Source organism: Xylocopa sonorina, chromosome 2 (genome assembly GCF_050948175.1).
Source record: "Xylocopa sonorina isolate GNS202 chromosome 2, iyXylSono1_principal, whole genome shotgun sequence".
In the NCBI taxonomy this organism is placed as follows: Eukaryota; Metazoa; Arthropoda; class Insecta; order Hymenoptera; family Apidae; genus Xylocopa; species Xylocopa sonorina.
The window spans coordinates 15,248,318-15,264,861 of record NC_135194.1 but is presented as its reverse complement, the minus strand read 5'-3'; the positions used below and the strand labels follow the sequence as shown (position 1 = coordinate 15,264,861).

The 16,544-nt window shown below is 53.0% G+C and overlaps 1 protein-coding gene across 1 annotated transcript; it reads right to left on the bottom strand.

The window, feature by feature from the left end:
- Positions 1 to 12,061: 12,061 nt before the first annotated feature.
- On the bottom strand, positions 12,062 to 16,424 carry Acsf2 (Acyl-CoA synthetase family member 2). The gene is made up of 8 exons (XM_076910616.1): positions 16,285 to 16,424; positions 15,646 to 16,183; positions 14,436 to 14,619; positions 14,103 to 14,312; positions 13,872 to 14,006; positions 12,896 to 13,009; positions 12,565 to 12,801; positions 12,062 to 12,373 (listed from the first exon to the last, which is right to left on the bottom strand). Exons 1-8 carry the CDS (start codon positions 16,382 to 16,384, stop codon positions 12,062 to 12,064), a joined length of 1,830 nt encoding a protein of 609 aa, XP_076766731.1. The 5' UTR covers positions 16,385 to 16,424.
- Positions 16,425 to 16,544: the final 120 nt, after the last annotated feature.

Sequence of the window (16,544 nt, the reverse complement as noted above, 5' to 3'; positions counted from 1 at the left end):
CCCCTCTGCTCTTCGACCCTCCGAACCAACCCGCACTACCCCTGAGAAGCGAACTCTTTCCAGCGTTCCTATCGTGAACGAATAAGTACAGGATTCGACGATGCCCATGATCCTAACCCCTCCGCTGTTCGCTTTGATGTGCCGCATCGACGCTGGGAAAATGGAATTAATACACTTTCCCTACCGTGCCTCGCGAGCCGTCTACCCGACGCGCCTCTCGACTCTTGTTTCTCAGCAGTCTCGCGTTCTCCCCGGGACTTTCTTCCTCGAGGTACTCCTCGAGGGGTGGACGGGCAAGGCCGAGCGACAGCCAAGGCGGCTTTGAGCCTAAATTATTTATCGCCGAAGGATGCCGCGTCGCGTCTCGTTAAATCTTTAAAAACGACCGACGCGTGGATTACGTTACGCGGCAGCGTCGCGAACAACGTCGACATCGATACGGAACATCGGCTGCGACGACGTCGCGCTCCGCGCGATGTTCCCGGTCTTTAATTGGGTCGTCCCGTATAAATATAATGATATCCCGAGGAAATTTCCGTTAATCTATACATCGATGTATCCGATATCACCATGAATAATGATTACATCGAGGGTACTCGCAACGGGGTGGCGACTCCTTTTCGATCGCTCGCCGCACGACTCATCCCTCGCGACTCGCGCGTTTCATAAAATCACGTCGTACCATCGTCGATCGAGGGTGAAAAGCGGCGGCGCTTATTGGATGACCCAATAGCCAGGACCATTTCGGTTCGATGGATTGTTCGGACTAAACACAGCGCGGCACAGCCGTTAGAGTAATTGAACAAACCTGTTCCCCGGGCGAGGAGAGGATCCACCGGTTCGATACGTTTCGGAGCAAAGAATCGAACGAGGATTCGGCCGTTTCCTCGTCGAGAACCGCTCGCTCCATTGTACAACGTTTCCCATCTTGCGTCCACGTGAACCAAGATAGTCAGGAAATCGAAGCGGTTGCCACGGGACGAAACGCGAGCGGCCGGTTGATTAATCGCGGGACGGAAACGATCGCCGCGCGCGCGTGTCCCGCGATGGATAATCGATAAACAGGTGAATTTGTAGCGGGCGTTCGCGCCGGCCAGAATGAACGGCGGTACTCATTAAAACGGCTGCCTGGTGCAAACGAGAGAGAAGGAGAGAGAGAGAGAGAGGAAGAGGGACGGGGGTGATCGGGGGCGAGGCGGAGATTCCGCGACGATCGACGAGTCTTCGTTCTAATAAATCCAAATTAATTGATACGCCGGTTAACGGCGCCGGGGACTCGCCGGTGCGTAACCCTCCGGATTCGAATATTTTATCCGGTCGAATTCGATTAAACGTCACCACGGCATGCTCGCGAGCATTTGTTCACCGCGAATCATTCGCCATTGGCCGGGGCAACGATAAGCGCGCGCGGGACAACTTGAATCGCCAGGCTTCTGCCTCTGTATCACTATCTCCCTCTCCCTCTCTCCTACTGGTTGTAATAACCGTTTCATCGTCGGGGACAATCGATTACGCAGAGATCGAATCGGCACCAGGTAACCGCCGTGAAATTGCAAATCGAGCTTGGAGCCGCGTAATTTCGATCATTCGGCTCCGTCCGTCCTCCGCTCACCGAGAGGGAGCAAGCTCGAGACGAGAGGGGTGACGGGGATGGATTCTTTTCATCGTTTCAATAACGAGATAATCCGCGACCGGGGGACCTAATAGAAAGATAGAGGGTTTTACCCTTCCGCCACTCGTGCTCGCGGAAACGAAGGGATCTTTTATCGGCGAAACACCACGATGAATATTAATGGCCCGCGGGCTCGATTTCTAATAAGCAACCAGCCTCGTGACTTTAATAAACCGACGTTCTCCGAGTGGCGGCGGTGTCGGGGAACGTCCGCACCCCCCGTCGTGAATTTCCGCTACCTTGCTCAATCGGGTAAAAGATCCTCTCCTACGGTTCGGTACCGGTATCCTCTGACCCTCGTCTCCGTGGGTATCGAGACGTCTGGAAAACGGAATCGTTACGTGGCCGAGCGAGAATTAAGGGAGAACCGAAAATTGTTTCGTTCTCCACCGCTATATGGAATTCGTAAACGAACGTAGACCCGATTCGATACGAGCGGCACTCGCGTTCGACGAGATAAATATCGCTGTGAGGGAAAACGACACACGTAGAGAGAGGAAGAGAGAGAGAGAGAGAGAGAGAGAGAGAGCGGGACCGTAAAGGAGCGCGACGAACTGGTGTACGCGATACGTCTCGCCAAGGCGAATTAATGCACGACCGTGATATCGTCCCCGGGGGAATCGCTCGTTGGAACACGGCTGGGAGGACGCATCGAAGCCATCGCGTAAACTGATGCATAATTTATGTAATACCTTTGGGTGAGCGCGTGCACGGTCGCGGATCCGCGAAAAAATCCGGTCAGAAGAAGAAGCGATAAATTCAACGGGACAATCGGGATCGCCGCGATAACGCCACGACAGTCCGTAACTCTGTTGGATCTGAAAAATTCACCATCCAGTAATACCGTTCGCCGTGATCGCGTCTACCGCCGAATATACTCGGCTAAATAATTAGTTCGGGAGGTCTGTTCACGCGCGAGAGAAAGCGGCGAGCCACGCGAAATGAACGCGAAGGGTGAATAACCCTGGATGAACTGGCATGACATAGAGGCTAGGCGACGACGCCAGGAACGTGGGAAATTTTGGAACGAAACAGTGCACATCCCACATCGGAGCAGAGATATTGTCCTCTGTACTGTCGTGAGCCGGCGATGCCGATAACGTCGATCCCATAGAACGGAACCGTGACCCAAATGGGGGCGCATTGAGCTTTAATCAAGGGAACGAATTGAACGCAACAATCGCGGTCGGATTGCCTCTTTAAGAACGCCAGGACGGTCCGGCTCTCCAACTCGGGGAGGACGCGCAGGCATCCCGTTGGGCGGAAGTGCCAGTAAAATCGGGCGAAACGAGCCAGAAGCGGGAAGACGTCTCTCCTCGTGGTGGCCGCGTTCAACGTCGTCCTCCTCGGAGACCCAGGCCAAGTCCTCGCAGCGTGACGAACAACTCGAAAGAACGGATAAGGAAGCCGCGTAAGAAAAGTGCCGGTGAACAGAAAGTGGGAGCCTCGAAGCCACATAATTTGCCCCTTCGAGCTCTCGAGTTTCGCCGGGAAAACTTCGCTGCTTCCGTGCTGCTTTCCCCGTCAACTATTCCGAAACTTCGGACAGGCGGCCAAGCCCTCGTCCAGGGAAGGTTCTCGCGCGAACACGACTCTCTACCTTCTCGGGGGAGGACTGGAGGAAACTGGCGAAAAGGCGACCAGAACCAACGGCTAAGAGAAGTGGTAGGAGGCGAAGGGGACTAAGGGGAGTGAGTGGAGATTCGAGCCAAAAGACGTCTCGAATGGTCCAAACGTTAAACTTCGAAGAATCGTCGTTAAGCGTCGAGCTCCGAGCGTCGGACGAGGGTGACGGGGACGACGGAGAAAAGTGTAGGCGAGCAACGGCGCGCCAGCCCTTTCGCGATGAGGGGGCTTTCGCGTGCGGCTCTGTATCGACTACGACGTACGTGCATGCTAATGTTTGGCAAGTGCATTCCTTTCATCCTCGAGACCCTATTTCGCGAGCGAAGAAAAGGGGCGAGCCGAGAGAAGGAGGGTGGTTGGGCCTGGGTAAAGGAACAGAAGGGAGAGCCGGCGGGGAGAGAAGAAGAAAGCCGCACGGGGACGAGAAAAGGGGGAGAAACGAGGCTGAAAGGACGAGGAGGCGCGGTGGGCAGACGGCGGGGGAGGAAGGGTGCCCTCCCGAAGAAGAAATTGAATGCAAATACGGCTGCAATACGTTTCTTCGGTTAGGGAAGCTTTCGACGACTTGGCTGTTTGTCGGTTATTCGAACTCTCGGTGTGCTTACACTGGCCGCGTGCACGTTGCGGGGGTAGCGGGTGAACGGTGGATAGATTTGGTAAAATGGGTCGAACGAACCGACGGGGGAGGCGGCGAATGAACGCGGCGTGGCTAGGGGACGCCGGCGACGACGGTACACGGAATCTTTTCGGTCGAGAGTAGCCGAGAAGTCGAGCTTTGGTGCCGTTCTTTCGTGCCGTTAACACTGGGTTTACTCTTTACTAATTCAACGCGGCGGCAAGAGAGTATTTTCGTCGATACCGTTGAACCGGGAAGCGTTTTACCCGGTGACGAGAAGCTCGATTACTGGTCCCCCGTCGCGTTACACCTTCCGCCTTCCGCCTTTCTACGTCCTCGAAGAAATGCTTCGGCGGCGCGACCAATAAAATCGTTCACGGGGGTAATAAAGGAAAACGCGCTTTCACGGTGCTCGTATTTTCAACGTCGCTCGTAACGACACCGTGTCTGGCCTGAAGAACCGGCCATAAGAGCAAACAGAGAGCGAGAGAGAGAGATGGACAGAGGAGAGCGTGGACGTTCATCGCGTCGGCTAACGGAGAAAAACAAGGGAGGAGAAAAAGGAAAGCCCTTCGAAAGAGGAGGCGAGGGGCGCGGGCGCATGGAAAATCCGCTTTGGCCGCGGTGTCGTTTGCAGGCTAATTGGAATCCAATCAGTGCGATTAATCGTTTAACGCGTCGTGCCCACGTATCGGTGCAGCAGCGGCGGCTGACGGTATTTAGGTATTTAATCGGAGGGAATCGCACGGCGGAGCGGCGGGGAGGGGCTGCTCCGCTCGGTTGCATGGGCGTGAACCGTCGACTATATTTTACCTAGCCGTGGATCGAGAATCGGTATCCTTTGTTTTTCCCTGGCCGCAACTGGGCCACGAAAAAACGTAAACGCGGACTAGCCAGCCCCCGTAAAGGGACACAACATTCCCAGGGAGAAACATCATTCTCCGGCGGTGGCGCGCCGCGTGGAAGCGAAACGCGCCTGTCGGACGTCGAATTTCTTTCGTTTACTTTGCGGCTAGCCTCGTTTCCTCTACTTTTCCCTCTGTTGTTTTTTCTCTTTTTTCTCCCCGCCGTCGCCGCCCCTTCACGCGCACACGTTAATTAAATCCACTTCGTCAGAGGGACGACGCGTCCGCTTTAAAGGGAGGTCGTCGTTCGCCGGGCCACAGTTCAAATTTGTAGCGCCGTACGTGACGCGCCGGACGCGATTCGGGACAAATTGCAACGCGTATTCGTTCGTCCCCGCGCTCGATGAGAGTTCTAATGTCCCTTACGCTTCGTCTGACCGCGTACGGGGTCTTTGTCCAATTGAGATCGTCCACCGGGAGCGGAAGTCGAACTTCTCCGAAAGCTCGATTGGAAAAGCATCGATCGACGAGCCTCGCGGGGAAAAAAACACGTTCGGGAAAGAGGTGGATCCGTAGAACGGGTAAAGCGGAACGACCGTCCGGCCAGCCAACCAGTCGCGCGGTCGCGCGTTTCACCGTATCCCTAGTAATCCAGTTCCCGCGAGCGAGAAAACGGCCAACGGTGGATTTAGCCGGGGGGGGGGGGAAAAATACGACGAGACCGCTCTGATCTTCCCTTAACGTCCGCCTTCCCAGCGCCTCGTAATTCGGACGAGGCAGCGGCCCTGCCACGGGGATGCTTACGGTCGATCGGGAATAACGTCAGATTACACGAGAAATAAAAGACAGAGGAGGTATAGAGAGAAGGAGGACGGATCCCCTCGTCAAAGGAAACGGGAACAACGTCGCATCCGCTGTAGCATGTAAATAATATGCGAGATGGTATCCAGCATCCCCCGCGAGGGGTTGGGTAAGCGCGAAACTAAGAAGCTGCGTTGATTTGCGAGACGCGGAGAGGACGTTGACGAACAAAGGGACGACGAGGCAGAAGGACGGCGGAGTGTCGGAGCGGTGGAAGACAGAGCGAGCCCAGAGCGATTGCCATTTCGTACCTGAGGGTATCGTTGAGCGTTTCAGAGGCGCGGAAAGAAACTGAGGGGTTGGCGGCGACGGCGAGGGACGCGGGCAGGCACCGCTAAGTGGAGAACGTCGAGAGAGAGCCGGACTACCTGACTATCGTCGAAGAAAGGCCAGAGAAGAACGAGTATGTATCTGCATATAACCCGGTTTCTCACTCTGGCGAACGCGAGCTTTTACGCGAGAGTACAGAGAAGCCGGTGTGCATGCACGCGGGAGAGACGAAGCTGAAACGAGTTCCCCTGGGAAGTGGCCAGCCGTGCCCCTCCGTCCCGGGTACCCCGTACGCGCGGCAGATATATCCAGGAGAAGACCGACCACTCTCGGGAGACCGGACTAGTGCTTCTCAAACACAGGCCAGCCGGCCCTTCCATCCTTCATTACCCGGCTTCTCGTTCCAGCTTACCGTTCCGCCGAGAGTTTTCCTCGAGTATACCCACGTGCCGCGCAAACGTAAACGCGGCAGCAACAAATCCGTGGCTCCTTTAAAGCGGACCTGTCGCTGAGAGTACGTGCCTCCCAGCGGCGATCAACCGATCGCGAGCCACCCCTCCTCGCCCGTGCTTCGAGCAGGGACCGCTTTCAATCGGCCCGACAGGAACTTCCCCCGTCCGCGTCGTCCGTCTCGTTGATTGTCGATCGTCGGCTCGCGATCCGTTCCGCACCGAGTCGTTCGCCAAAATTCCGCGACACCTTCGACATCCACGCGATTGATCGAATCGTTGCGATACAGATTTGATCGGGCGGACGGACAGAGACGGAGGGAGCGGGATAGCAAGTTGTGTACCGAACGAATTGTCTTTGATCGTAGACACAGTGGCGATCGGCAGAAGCGTCGAGACTGGAACGAATCGAGCGTGCCCCGTCTGGTAGGGTCACGTCGCGTCGCGTCGCGTCGCGTCGCGAGGCTAACGAGCCACGCTTTAATAGGCAAAGTTCCGTTTCGAGTCGTAAAATCGCGACTGCCGGTGACTTTATCGATGCAGAGGCGGGAACCGGAGGCAGCGGCGAAAAAGCGAAAGAAGATAGAGCGCGACGGTGGGTTCGAGCGGGACGAAGAGAAGGAGGCACGCCGGACGGAGAGGGACAGAAAGTGGAAGAGAGACTCGCCGGATGCGAGAGCCAGGCCAGCAATATCGAGATGAGTTATTGTTCGCGGAGCACAATACGCTCAAATATGGAACGTAGCCGAGAAATTGATAGAAAAAATCCGTACGGCTCTACTACCAAAGGCTTTATTAATTCCAGCCGGCGTCTCTGAAAATCCCGATCGCCGAAAATAGTACGCGTTGAAAAAACACGCGTATCCAAACGAGCGTGGTGCACTCGCAGATTGGCTGGCGTACTTTACGTCGTGGGGGTGGGTCGGGTGGTGTGTAAGGGTTGGCTGAACGGGGCTGCAAAGGCGAGGCGATTTTACATAGGAAGGGCAAACACTAGACGGAACCGGAGGGGTAGACGATCGAATTCGGTGGGATTGTATTAGGCGAGAGCTCGTACCTCTCTCGCGCGATACTAAACAATGTATCGCCATTAAATAGACTTAAATCGTGGGTCGTGGGGCCTACCCCATCTTCGGTCGATCGATACGAGAGAATTCTCTGGCGACCGTTCGTAGGGCGGACGATGGGGAAAGATAGAAAGGGACGGTGGAGCCCGGTGGAGGGTGAAGAGGAGCGACCACGAGAAAAGCCAGCGACAAAGGGAAATGGAGATGGAAAGAGTGGCAGTAGGGTGAGCGAGATCGGAGGCAGGGGGACACGGTCCCTCGGTCCAAACCGAGCGGCACGCTTCCATGCCTCGGTTTCGTGCCTCGACGACGTTTGCCTCGTCGTAGAAAAACGCCGGGGACGAATGACTCCTCGTAAATCGATTACGTGGACGGAAAACGCCACCGTTTTCGGTCTCGAAACCATCCCTCCCCCCTAGCCCTCTATTGACGTTACCCCCTCGCCGTTGTTCGACGTGAAAACTGGGTTTTATCGTTATCGTTATTCCATCGTCGGATTATTTCGATTTCGTTCGAATAGACGAGAAAACAAAACCCGTCGTCGATATCGAATTCACGGCTGCTGGACACCGGTCCGCGCCTGAAAGATGCTTCCGATTCCGCTCGAGCAAAACCGAAAATTCCATCGGCGCTTTTTTACGTTGCGATAACCAACGCGTAAAAGCGTCCTGCATAGTTTCGTCGCGCGCTATCGAGAACCTATTTCTGGACGTAAGCGAACGTAAGCGAACGGGCGGAAGTAAGGATTCGTCATCGCGCGTATCTTCCATTCGACCGACTCCTCGAGGACAACGTTTTGCCCCTCTCCCTCCTGTGTCTCTCCTCGTACAGCTCGAAACGAGCCGAGCGTTTTCCTTTTGTCTCCGCTTCCGGTGCGTTTCCCTCTCTCTTCTCTCTCTCTCTCTCTCTTTCTCTCTGTCCACGTCGCCCGCGCTCAGGGAATTCTCGCTCGTTTTATGGGAACGCGATAATCTTGGACTTCTCTTCTCTTTCTCTCTTAACCCCGCGGGATTTCCGCAAGGGAACGCGCAGCCTTGCGATTCGGGAGGCGAGAAAAACTCGCGAGCTCTTCTCCTCGTCCACGGGATCGTTCCGCTGCTCGAGAGACGCTCCATTAAGCTTCTTCCAGGACTTTTTGCCACGAAGAAAGACACGGAACCGAGATTCGCTCCGCGCGACTACGATTCCATCTGGCCGCCTCTCTCTCTCTCTCTCTCTCTCTCTCTTTTTCCCTTCCTCGCTCTGTCTCACCCTGGCTCTCGTAGTACGATCATCTTGTCCCGTGCGCTACAATCGTTTCGCAAAAACGTGCTGTTATGTCGGCTAAGGATTCATCGTTGCTTATTTCCACGAACGCGTAATTCGCCGCGTCGCGGCGCCTTTCTCCTCGCCCGGTTCCCTCTTCAACCGCCACCCTCGAGCGATCTCTGAAACGCGCGGGACGCGGGTCGAGCAGCGGTTCGAGCGTCGTGATCGCCGCTGTAATAAGAATATCGATCGGCGCGTTGCTCGAAGCCGCGTAACCTCGATTCCACGGGAACGCTACGCGGTCTACGCGTCTACGGTATGTCTCGCGGTTGGGGACAAAATATTCTTCCGCCTCGGCTGGGAACATCCTTATTACTCATCGCTTTCTCCGTTTCCACCGACTCTCCACAGGTCCATTCTCTCTTTCTCTTCTCCCAATCTCTTCCTTGTCCTCGGTCCCGGAAGGAAGCGTCTGCACGTCCAGGAAAGGATGAACAACGACGGCGAACGGAACACCGACCGCGACTGATTCTTCCGCTCGCAAGCCGTGCGCGCCTTCATTACGAGGCACCGGGTCTCGCGCGATAAGAACGCGCGATCGATACCAACGCTCGAGCATGGACGCGGTATAAAAGTTCCATCGATTCTCGCTCCGTAACCGGTACTTCCGTAACGATCATGTCGTCCCGCGGACGGTTTTAAATTTCGGTCGGTCACGCTGTTCGCGTGCGTTTTCGAGACACAGGGCATTCGAGGGGAGGAGAACGGAGAGCCAGGGTGGGCGACGGGGATGACGAAGGTGGATTACGTTTACGCGGCCGGACTCTTTTATTACGACGGTTGCCGCGATTCCGCGTACCTTTCATCGATCCAGCCACTGTTCGAGTGTTTACCGTGCCCTCGAGCCGGCTGCTATCCGTTTTACTATTTGGATATTGCTGTCGTTATCCGAATGGAGCCAGAGATGGTCGGTTCGACGCTGCTGGCAGCAACGTCCAGGCTGCCTTTTCTGATTCTGGCTCTAGCTCTCTAGCCGCGCGCGAATACACCGCGTTGGAAAACTGTCGCGCCGTAAAGGCGAACGGGAGGAGCTGACGAGATAAGAGTAGGACAGGAACGACGGCGACGATGGAGGGACGATGGATAGTGGTGGCTGGGGGAAAGAAAACGGCGGCGACGACGGTGCGCAACTTCATTTTTAAGTAATTGCCGACCCTTTTGAGAGCTTTCATCGCGAGGCTGGGGCGGGAAAACGCGAGCGCGAGCGCGCCAGCTCGAGCTATATGCCTCCGTTCGCCAGGCGAGCATTTCTCGAGTCTCGATTAAGCGATTAAACGAACCCCCTCCGGGGTTGCTGCTCCGTATTTAATTTACCGCCATTCTCCGCCTACTCTGGAATTTCTTCCATTCTTTTTCCGCTCCCTCCCGATCGCGCCACCTGTCCACCACTTTATCTCTCCCGCAACCCATCCTCGCCCCTTTCGCCCCCTCCGTGTCGCCGAACGCTCATTGTTCACCGAGCGTCGTCAACCTTCGCCCGGAAGTCGAGGAGCCCGCGCGATCAAAAGGTGAATCGATTATGCGCCGTCGTTCGAAAAGAAATTTCAAGCTGTCTGGCCCCGTCTTGTCACGCGGCTCGGTTTGCGCACGGCCAGAGGGAAAGGCGGACCACCTCGCCCTCCCTCCGCCTGTCAAAGGAGAAGAGAGCCACCGCGACGCTGCATCGACGTTTATCGGTGACTCGGAACGGTCTCGATCCCGGTGACACTTGACAGCTCGTTAGCTCCTTTCTCGAAGGGAAGAGGAGGCACCGTGGTCACGCTCGTCTATTCCAACCGTCGACCAGCGACCGGGTAAGCTGCGGCACCCAATTTTCGCGCACAATTTTCCGCGCCTGAATCTGCCTCGACCGAATTTACGCCGTTGACACCGTCCAGCCATTCCCCTTGTTTCGTGTCCCGGCGTCCTCGTATACGTTCTGGCCGGCAGCCAGAATTAATTCCCGCTGCTCAGACGGGCCCGACTTACACAGAAATTTCTATCCTTCGACCGGTTTTTTACCGGCTGTCCCGTTTGCGACAGAGAGATATTTAAAAACACCTCGACGGCGTTCTACGTGGCAAAAATCACTTTCCCTCCGCCACGGTGGAACGCCTCACCACTTCGTTCGCCGGTGAAGAGAAAACATTCGTATCGTCGTATCGGCGGTCCAACGGTACGGACAATCGATATCTAATATCTGTTCCCATCTGTTTCTTTTTCAGAGGGAACGTACCTTTTATCTGGTAGCGGTAAAAGAATAAGAAGGGACAGAATCGGAACTAGAAGCCGGCGAGAAAAGAGAGAGATAGAGGGGGGCGGAGGGGGCGACCGGACAGTGATTTCGTCCATCTCGATAGACGCCCGGAGAAAACGGCAGGTGTTCGTTGCGGAGCAGCTGCAATCACGACCACCATCTGCCGCAGTAATGCACGCCTCTTCCAAGTCTTTCCAGTCCCGGAGAAGCGAGACTCCGTTGCCCTCGAGGCATCCATCCTCAATTAGACCGCCACCTGAAACACGTGCCTCTCTCGAATCCACGGACTTCGATGGCTTCTTTTCTTCTTCCCTGTCCTTAGCGTTCTTTCTTTTTCACACAGCGTCCCGCTTCATCGTCGTCTTTCGACGCGGTCCCCTTCACCGATTCCTTGGAGCTTCGCGTCGCCCACGTTCCACGGCTTCCTTCTTCCTTTTTTTTTTCTTCTGTACGCCACGCGTCATTATTCCGTCGCTTCCTGGTTCCAACCACCCGTCGTCGGGTGTCGTCGATCACACCGATCCGAGTTTTTCGCGAGCGACAGTTGGCGAGCACCGGGCGTAAAAACACAGCCCGACACGTGCTGTCGCGGAAAACGCGAATCCCAACAAGGGGGTATTCCGGGTATCGCGTTACGCTCTCGACGTGCACGATCGCCTGGAAGTGAAGCTATCGAATAAAATTGGTAATTTCCTGGGGTCAACTTTCATGAACATACCCGGTCCTCTTTTCCTTCAGGAATCAGGCAGAAAAGTGGCGCTACTTAAAACTGACGCGTAAAGTAATTCGTCACGGACAAACGGTTCGAATACCTACATTTCGTATATCACGCTGCGTTGATGGTAAGAGAGAATCGTGTCTAAGTGGCACCGATTCGACCGCGCTTGGTATAGTTTTCTACTTTGCCGAGATCCACGGACCATGATTCGAGGATCACGGATACGTGGCGTCCTCTGTCTCTCAAATCACGTTACGTAATCTGCTCAACTTCTTAAATGATAACAGCGTAATTAACGCAAAACAGGATATCGCTTTATACAAATAATTCGCGATCATCGTCTAATCTTGCATCGATTTTACGATAAGATAAATTAAAAATTAATTGGCAAGTTTAATAGTTGACGCGATTGCTGTTCGGATCGTCGGGAATAATCCCCTTGCGTTCCAGTTCTTGTTTCAATAAATATTTTTGCACTTTCCCGCTGGCAGTCGTCGGATAACCATCTACGAATATTATGTACCGTGGTACCTTGAAAGGCGCCATAAGACCGCCGCAATACTTCCTAAGTTCTTCCTTGGTGAGACTTGAGCCCGTTCGAAGGCGCACGCACGCGCATACTTCTTCTCCGTTGACTTTATCGTAGGCGCCTATAACCTGCGCTTCCAGCACCTGGGGATGTGTCATCAAAATGTCTTCAATTTCCTGTAACACGATTTTCATGGAATCAGCTATATCGGTCGCTTAAACGAATACTTCAAATTACCAAACAATTTCCGCAGTCTTTTACATTTCGCTATTTCTTACGTCTACGCTTGTATAATCGACTTGTTAGTTTACTTTCAGCGGGCTATTCAAAGATAAGTTGAACTAGGAAAAAAGTGTTACTCGTGTACCTTCGGGAAGAGATTCTCTCCTCCCCGAATTAGCATGTCCTTCAATCTCCCGACAACATGTCCGTAACCATTCGATCGTAGGATGAACTGATCGCCAGTCTTGAGCCAGCCGTCTTCGGTGATCGTTTTCCTCGTGTTTTCCTCGTCGTCCCAGTATCTCATCATGTTACAATACCCTCGAACCCAGAGTTCGCCAGGAGTACCAAACGACACGGCCTTCCCGTTCTCGTCTACGACCTTATTGAAACGAAATCGAAAACGTCCGATTAGCGTGATCGTTATCAGCGAGCCAATGACCGGCGCTCGATTCTATAATTCACGTTCATGTTACCATAACTTCGACGTGATCCATCACATGGCCGATAGTGGTGTCCGTCAATTCGTGATCCTCATTGGGCAGCGAACTAAAAATGCAGCAGGTCACCTCTGTCAGCCCATATATCGTCTGTTGAGCATCGGAGTATCGTGTAATTCGTCAGCACGTAGGGACCACGACGTACGATTCACGCGGCGCTACCCCGTACAACCCCACGGAACTCGATTTCGCGAAAGAGAACGTTATTGATCGCGGCCAAGAAACGATATTTCTCCTCGCGGAATCGTATTTATGCATACGAGCCGAGGAGAGCTACTCGTAGAAGATATGTGCATAGATAACGCGTAGAGGGGTGAGGAGAAACGCGACACGTTACGTCGAACCAAATTAAGTACGATCTCGTCGCCGTCGTGTCGATAACCTTCGTAAATGCTTGCGGCTCGTCGAGGGTCCTGCGAATTAAAGAAATGACAGCCGTCCAAGGAGACATCAACGGTCTAGCTGTGCATATCATAATTGGTACCATATCTATATGCAACTAGAATATACCGCTTTTGTGTATTAAATCAGAGATGAAAATAAATCATTAAAAATTCTAACCATGTGTTCCATTTTAAGCTGGTTGGATTGCGCGACGTGTACTACGAATAAAAGACCTTGCACTTGGAAATATATAAGTACGTATTTTCTCTACCACGTTAATGCTTAACACCAGTCACGTAAAAGTACGTGCTTTACGCGTAATCTTAGTGGGTACTGTCGAGTTACTGTGACGGATAGTAGAAACGGTGCAACGTGGATTAAGATTGTATAAATTAAACACGTTGTTATTTACAAGTAGCACGGTAAATCGTACTTGCGCGCGGCCACAAGTATTATTACCTTGACATCGTACAGCCACACGCGCTCGTTCCCGTCGAAACGATTCAAGGATTAAGATAACACGGATCGAGATTATTAAGTATTTTGAACGTGGTGGCTTGGCCGTTACCTTCAAGTTGTTGAAATTGAAAGCCTCCCTTATTCGCTTGAAGAGCTCTGGCGCCATGGGGGAACCACCGGTGACGGCGCAGGACAGAGTCATGGGCGGTGATTGAAGTTGTTGTTTGGCGTCCAACATATGGATCTAGCAAAAACGTTGACGCACCTTTTATTTATACGAGAAAACGAAACTGCTGTTCGTTCGATTCCTTCAACAAAGACCGATCTTCCAACATCTTACCCACATCGTTGGAGTTCCCATTAGGATGTTACACTTCTCTCGTAGTATCGTCTCGCACGCTTTGACTGAATTGAACCAACGGTCTGGCATCACAAGTGTAACGCCTCTGTGTAACATTGCCATTATACCCATTACCAACGCGAAGGCGTGAAAGAAAGGAAGGACCAAACAAATCCTTTGCCCAGGTGTGTAGCCTGCTCTTAAGACGGCCTGTAAACGATCGAAACCCCGAGGACGTTACACGTAATAGCACGAATAAATCCACTGACTACTACTTTGTAGATTATTGCATAAAGTTATCCATATCATCGAGTTGTCTCTGCATGTGCTTACCAATCTCGAGTTGTTCAATAAGGACTTATGCGATACCAACGTGGCCTTCGGTTTGCCGGTGGTTCCAGAGGTAAATTGTAAATTGCTACCACTTAGACAAGATATCTGATCCTGTTCTGCCGCGATGCGCTCTACCTCGATCTTCGACGGGAGTGCCTCCACGTCGCTGAAGCGATGCGTCCCTCTGCAACCGTTTAAAGAACATGTTAGTCGATCCAAACAATAATCGATGCGTTTGGGCTGGGAACGCATGTTGGAAGCGGGTAACAGGCTACGGGACGGGCCGGCTGGCCATTAACCTAATTGCGCGCCGGGGATTACTTTCAACCAGGTGGGATTATTAATCAAATCGAGCCGATGATCGGGCAAAAGTTTGAGAATTACGAGACACGGCTGAAAATAGTCCGAACGGACAAAGGGTGGGCGCTAAACGATCAATCGGGCCGACAGCCGTTGCAGCTGGCCTGATTGCGAGGAACTCCTCCCTCGGCGACTCGCGAGTCGTGCTTTCACGAGATTACCGAACGCTACCGAGTTCATTTGTCGCCCGTACATCTTCCGTTGATAGATCAACTCGCGACTCATTCGATCGCAGTAGAAACGGTACGTGTACTTAGCTACTTTGCAGGGTCGCGGACGTTAAACGCGGTCTGACCCAACGATTAATCTGACTCAGAGCAAAGCTGAATACGTTCGGTGCGTCGGTTGTTGCGCCGCGATTTCATTCGCACGCGATATTCATGCATCAACGTCGAAGGTGGAGAAAAAGAGAGAGAGAGTGTGTGTGTGTGAGAGAGAGAGAGAGAGAGATCAGGCGCGAGAATACATTAAAACCACGCCTGCGTTTGACCTCGTCCGATCCGACTTATCGCGAGAAACGGCCAGTCGCGACGAATTTACTTCGAAGGGGCCGGTTGCCGCGAGCGGACCGATACGACCGCGTTTCCTAAGGGCGAAGGATTTACCGCGCGCCTCGTCGCCGACCTGTCCCCTTATCGACCCGCCAGCCAGGCCGGATACCAAGAGTTATCGCGCGTTGTCCATTCCCCTGCTTAAATTAGACGAAATTCCAAGGAAACCCGAATATATCATTCGCGGGAGATAGAGTCGCGTCCCAGCCGTCCTAGCGGACAATCTGTATCGGATTTATAAGCGTAGAGGCTTGTACGCGGCCGCGACGGTTCCAGACTTTGATCGAACATTTCCTTACGTCACGTGATCCTTCGAGTAGATTATCACATGCTCCAATGTGGGACAGAACTGCTTAGCTTTCAGTAGCATTGCTGGGTAATCATTTCTCTTGAAATTGGCGGGCGATACCACGGCCTTCACGCCAACCTTTTGCAGAATGTAGACTAACTCGTTCATTTGGAATGTAGGATTAATCATGACCGAGATAAAGCCCGCTCTAGCGGAGCAAAAGAAAGCAATTAGCCATTCAACGTCGTTAGGACCCCATATGCCGAGACGATCACCACGTTTCATGCCTAGTTTCATTAAACCAGCTGCCAAACGATCGGCTCTATCGACGAGGTCTGACAACGATAATTTTACGTTTTGATGAAGAGACACCAAGCACTCTTGATCGGGCCATTTTTTCGCAGCGTCTCCCAATAGCTGCCCTATGGTACTGTCGAGCAGAGGACTGCTTCCACGATGTATTACATGCGCCGCGTTCCCTTGACCTCCGTGATTTAGTCGACGTTGTTGAATCGTGATAGGATAAAAGTTCCAAGTCCAAGACGGAACTATGTAAGCAATTTGATAAGTTTGTTTACGTAACCATTGCTGTTGTAATAATTGGTAATAACTTGTAATTTCCAAGTGTTGTACACGTTATTTTACTCACCAAAGAACAGGCTTCCGACGCCGCAAACATCTCTGTGATGCGCACGAACTCTCGTGATGGATACCAAGGACGAATTTCTGAGCTTTAATGAGCGAAGCATTTCTTTCGATCCACTAATTGTATATCCAAAACCACGAGTCTTCTCCACGAGTGTACTGCAACCGGCAGAAGAAAACTGAATGCTAAATACAAGTAGTCCTTATCTAATATGTCCTTATCTTTCTTCACTATTATCGCCGATGTCGTTATGTCAATTTATC

Bases quoted from the DNA above. Each gene is read 5' to 3' on its own strand.
- Acsf2 (XM_076910616.1), bottom strand. From the start codon at position 16,384: ATGCTTCGCTCATTAAAGCTCAGAAATTCGTCCTTGGTATCCATCACG. The intron at 14,620-15,645 runs GTAAGGAAATGT...AAACGGTTGCAG, and splicing joins TACTCGAAGGATCACGTGAC to AGGGACGCATCGCTTCAGCG. The intron at 12,802-12,895 runs GTAACATGAACG...CGTTTCAATAAG, and splicing joins TGGATCACGTCGAAGTTATG to GTCGTAGACGAGAACGGGAA.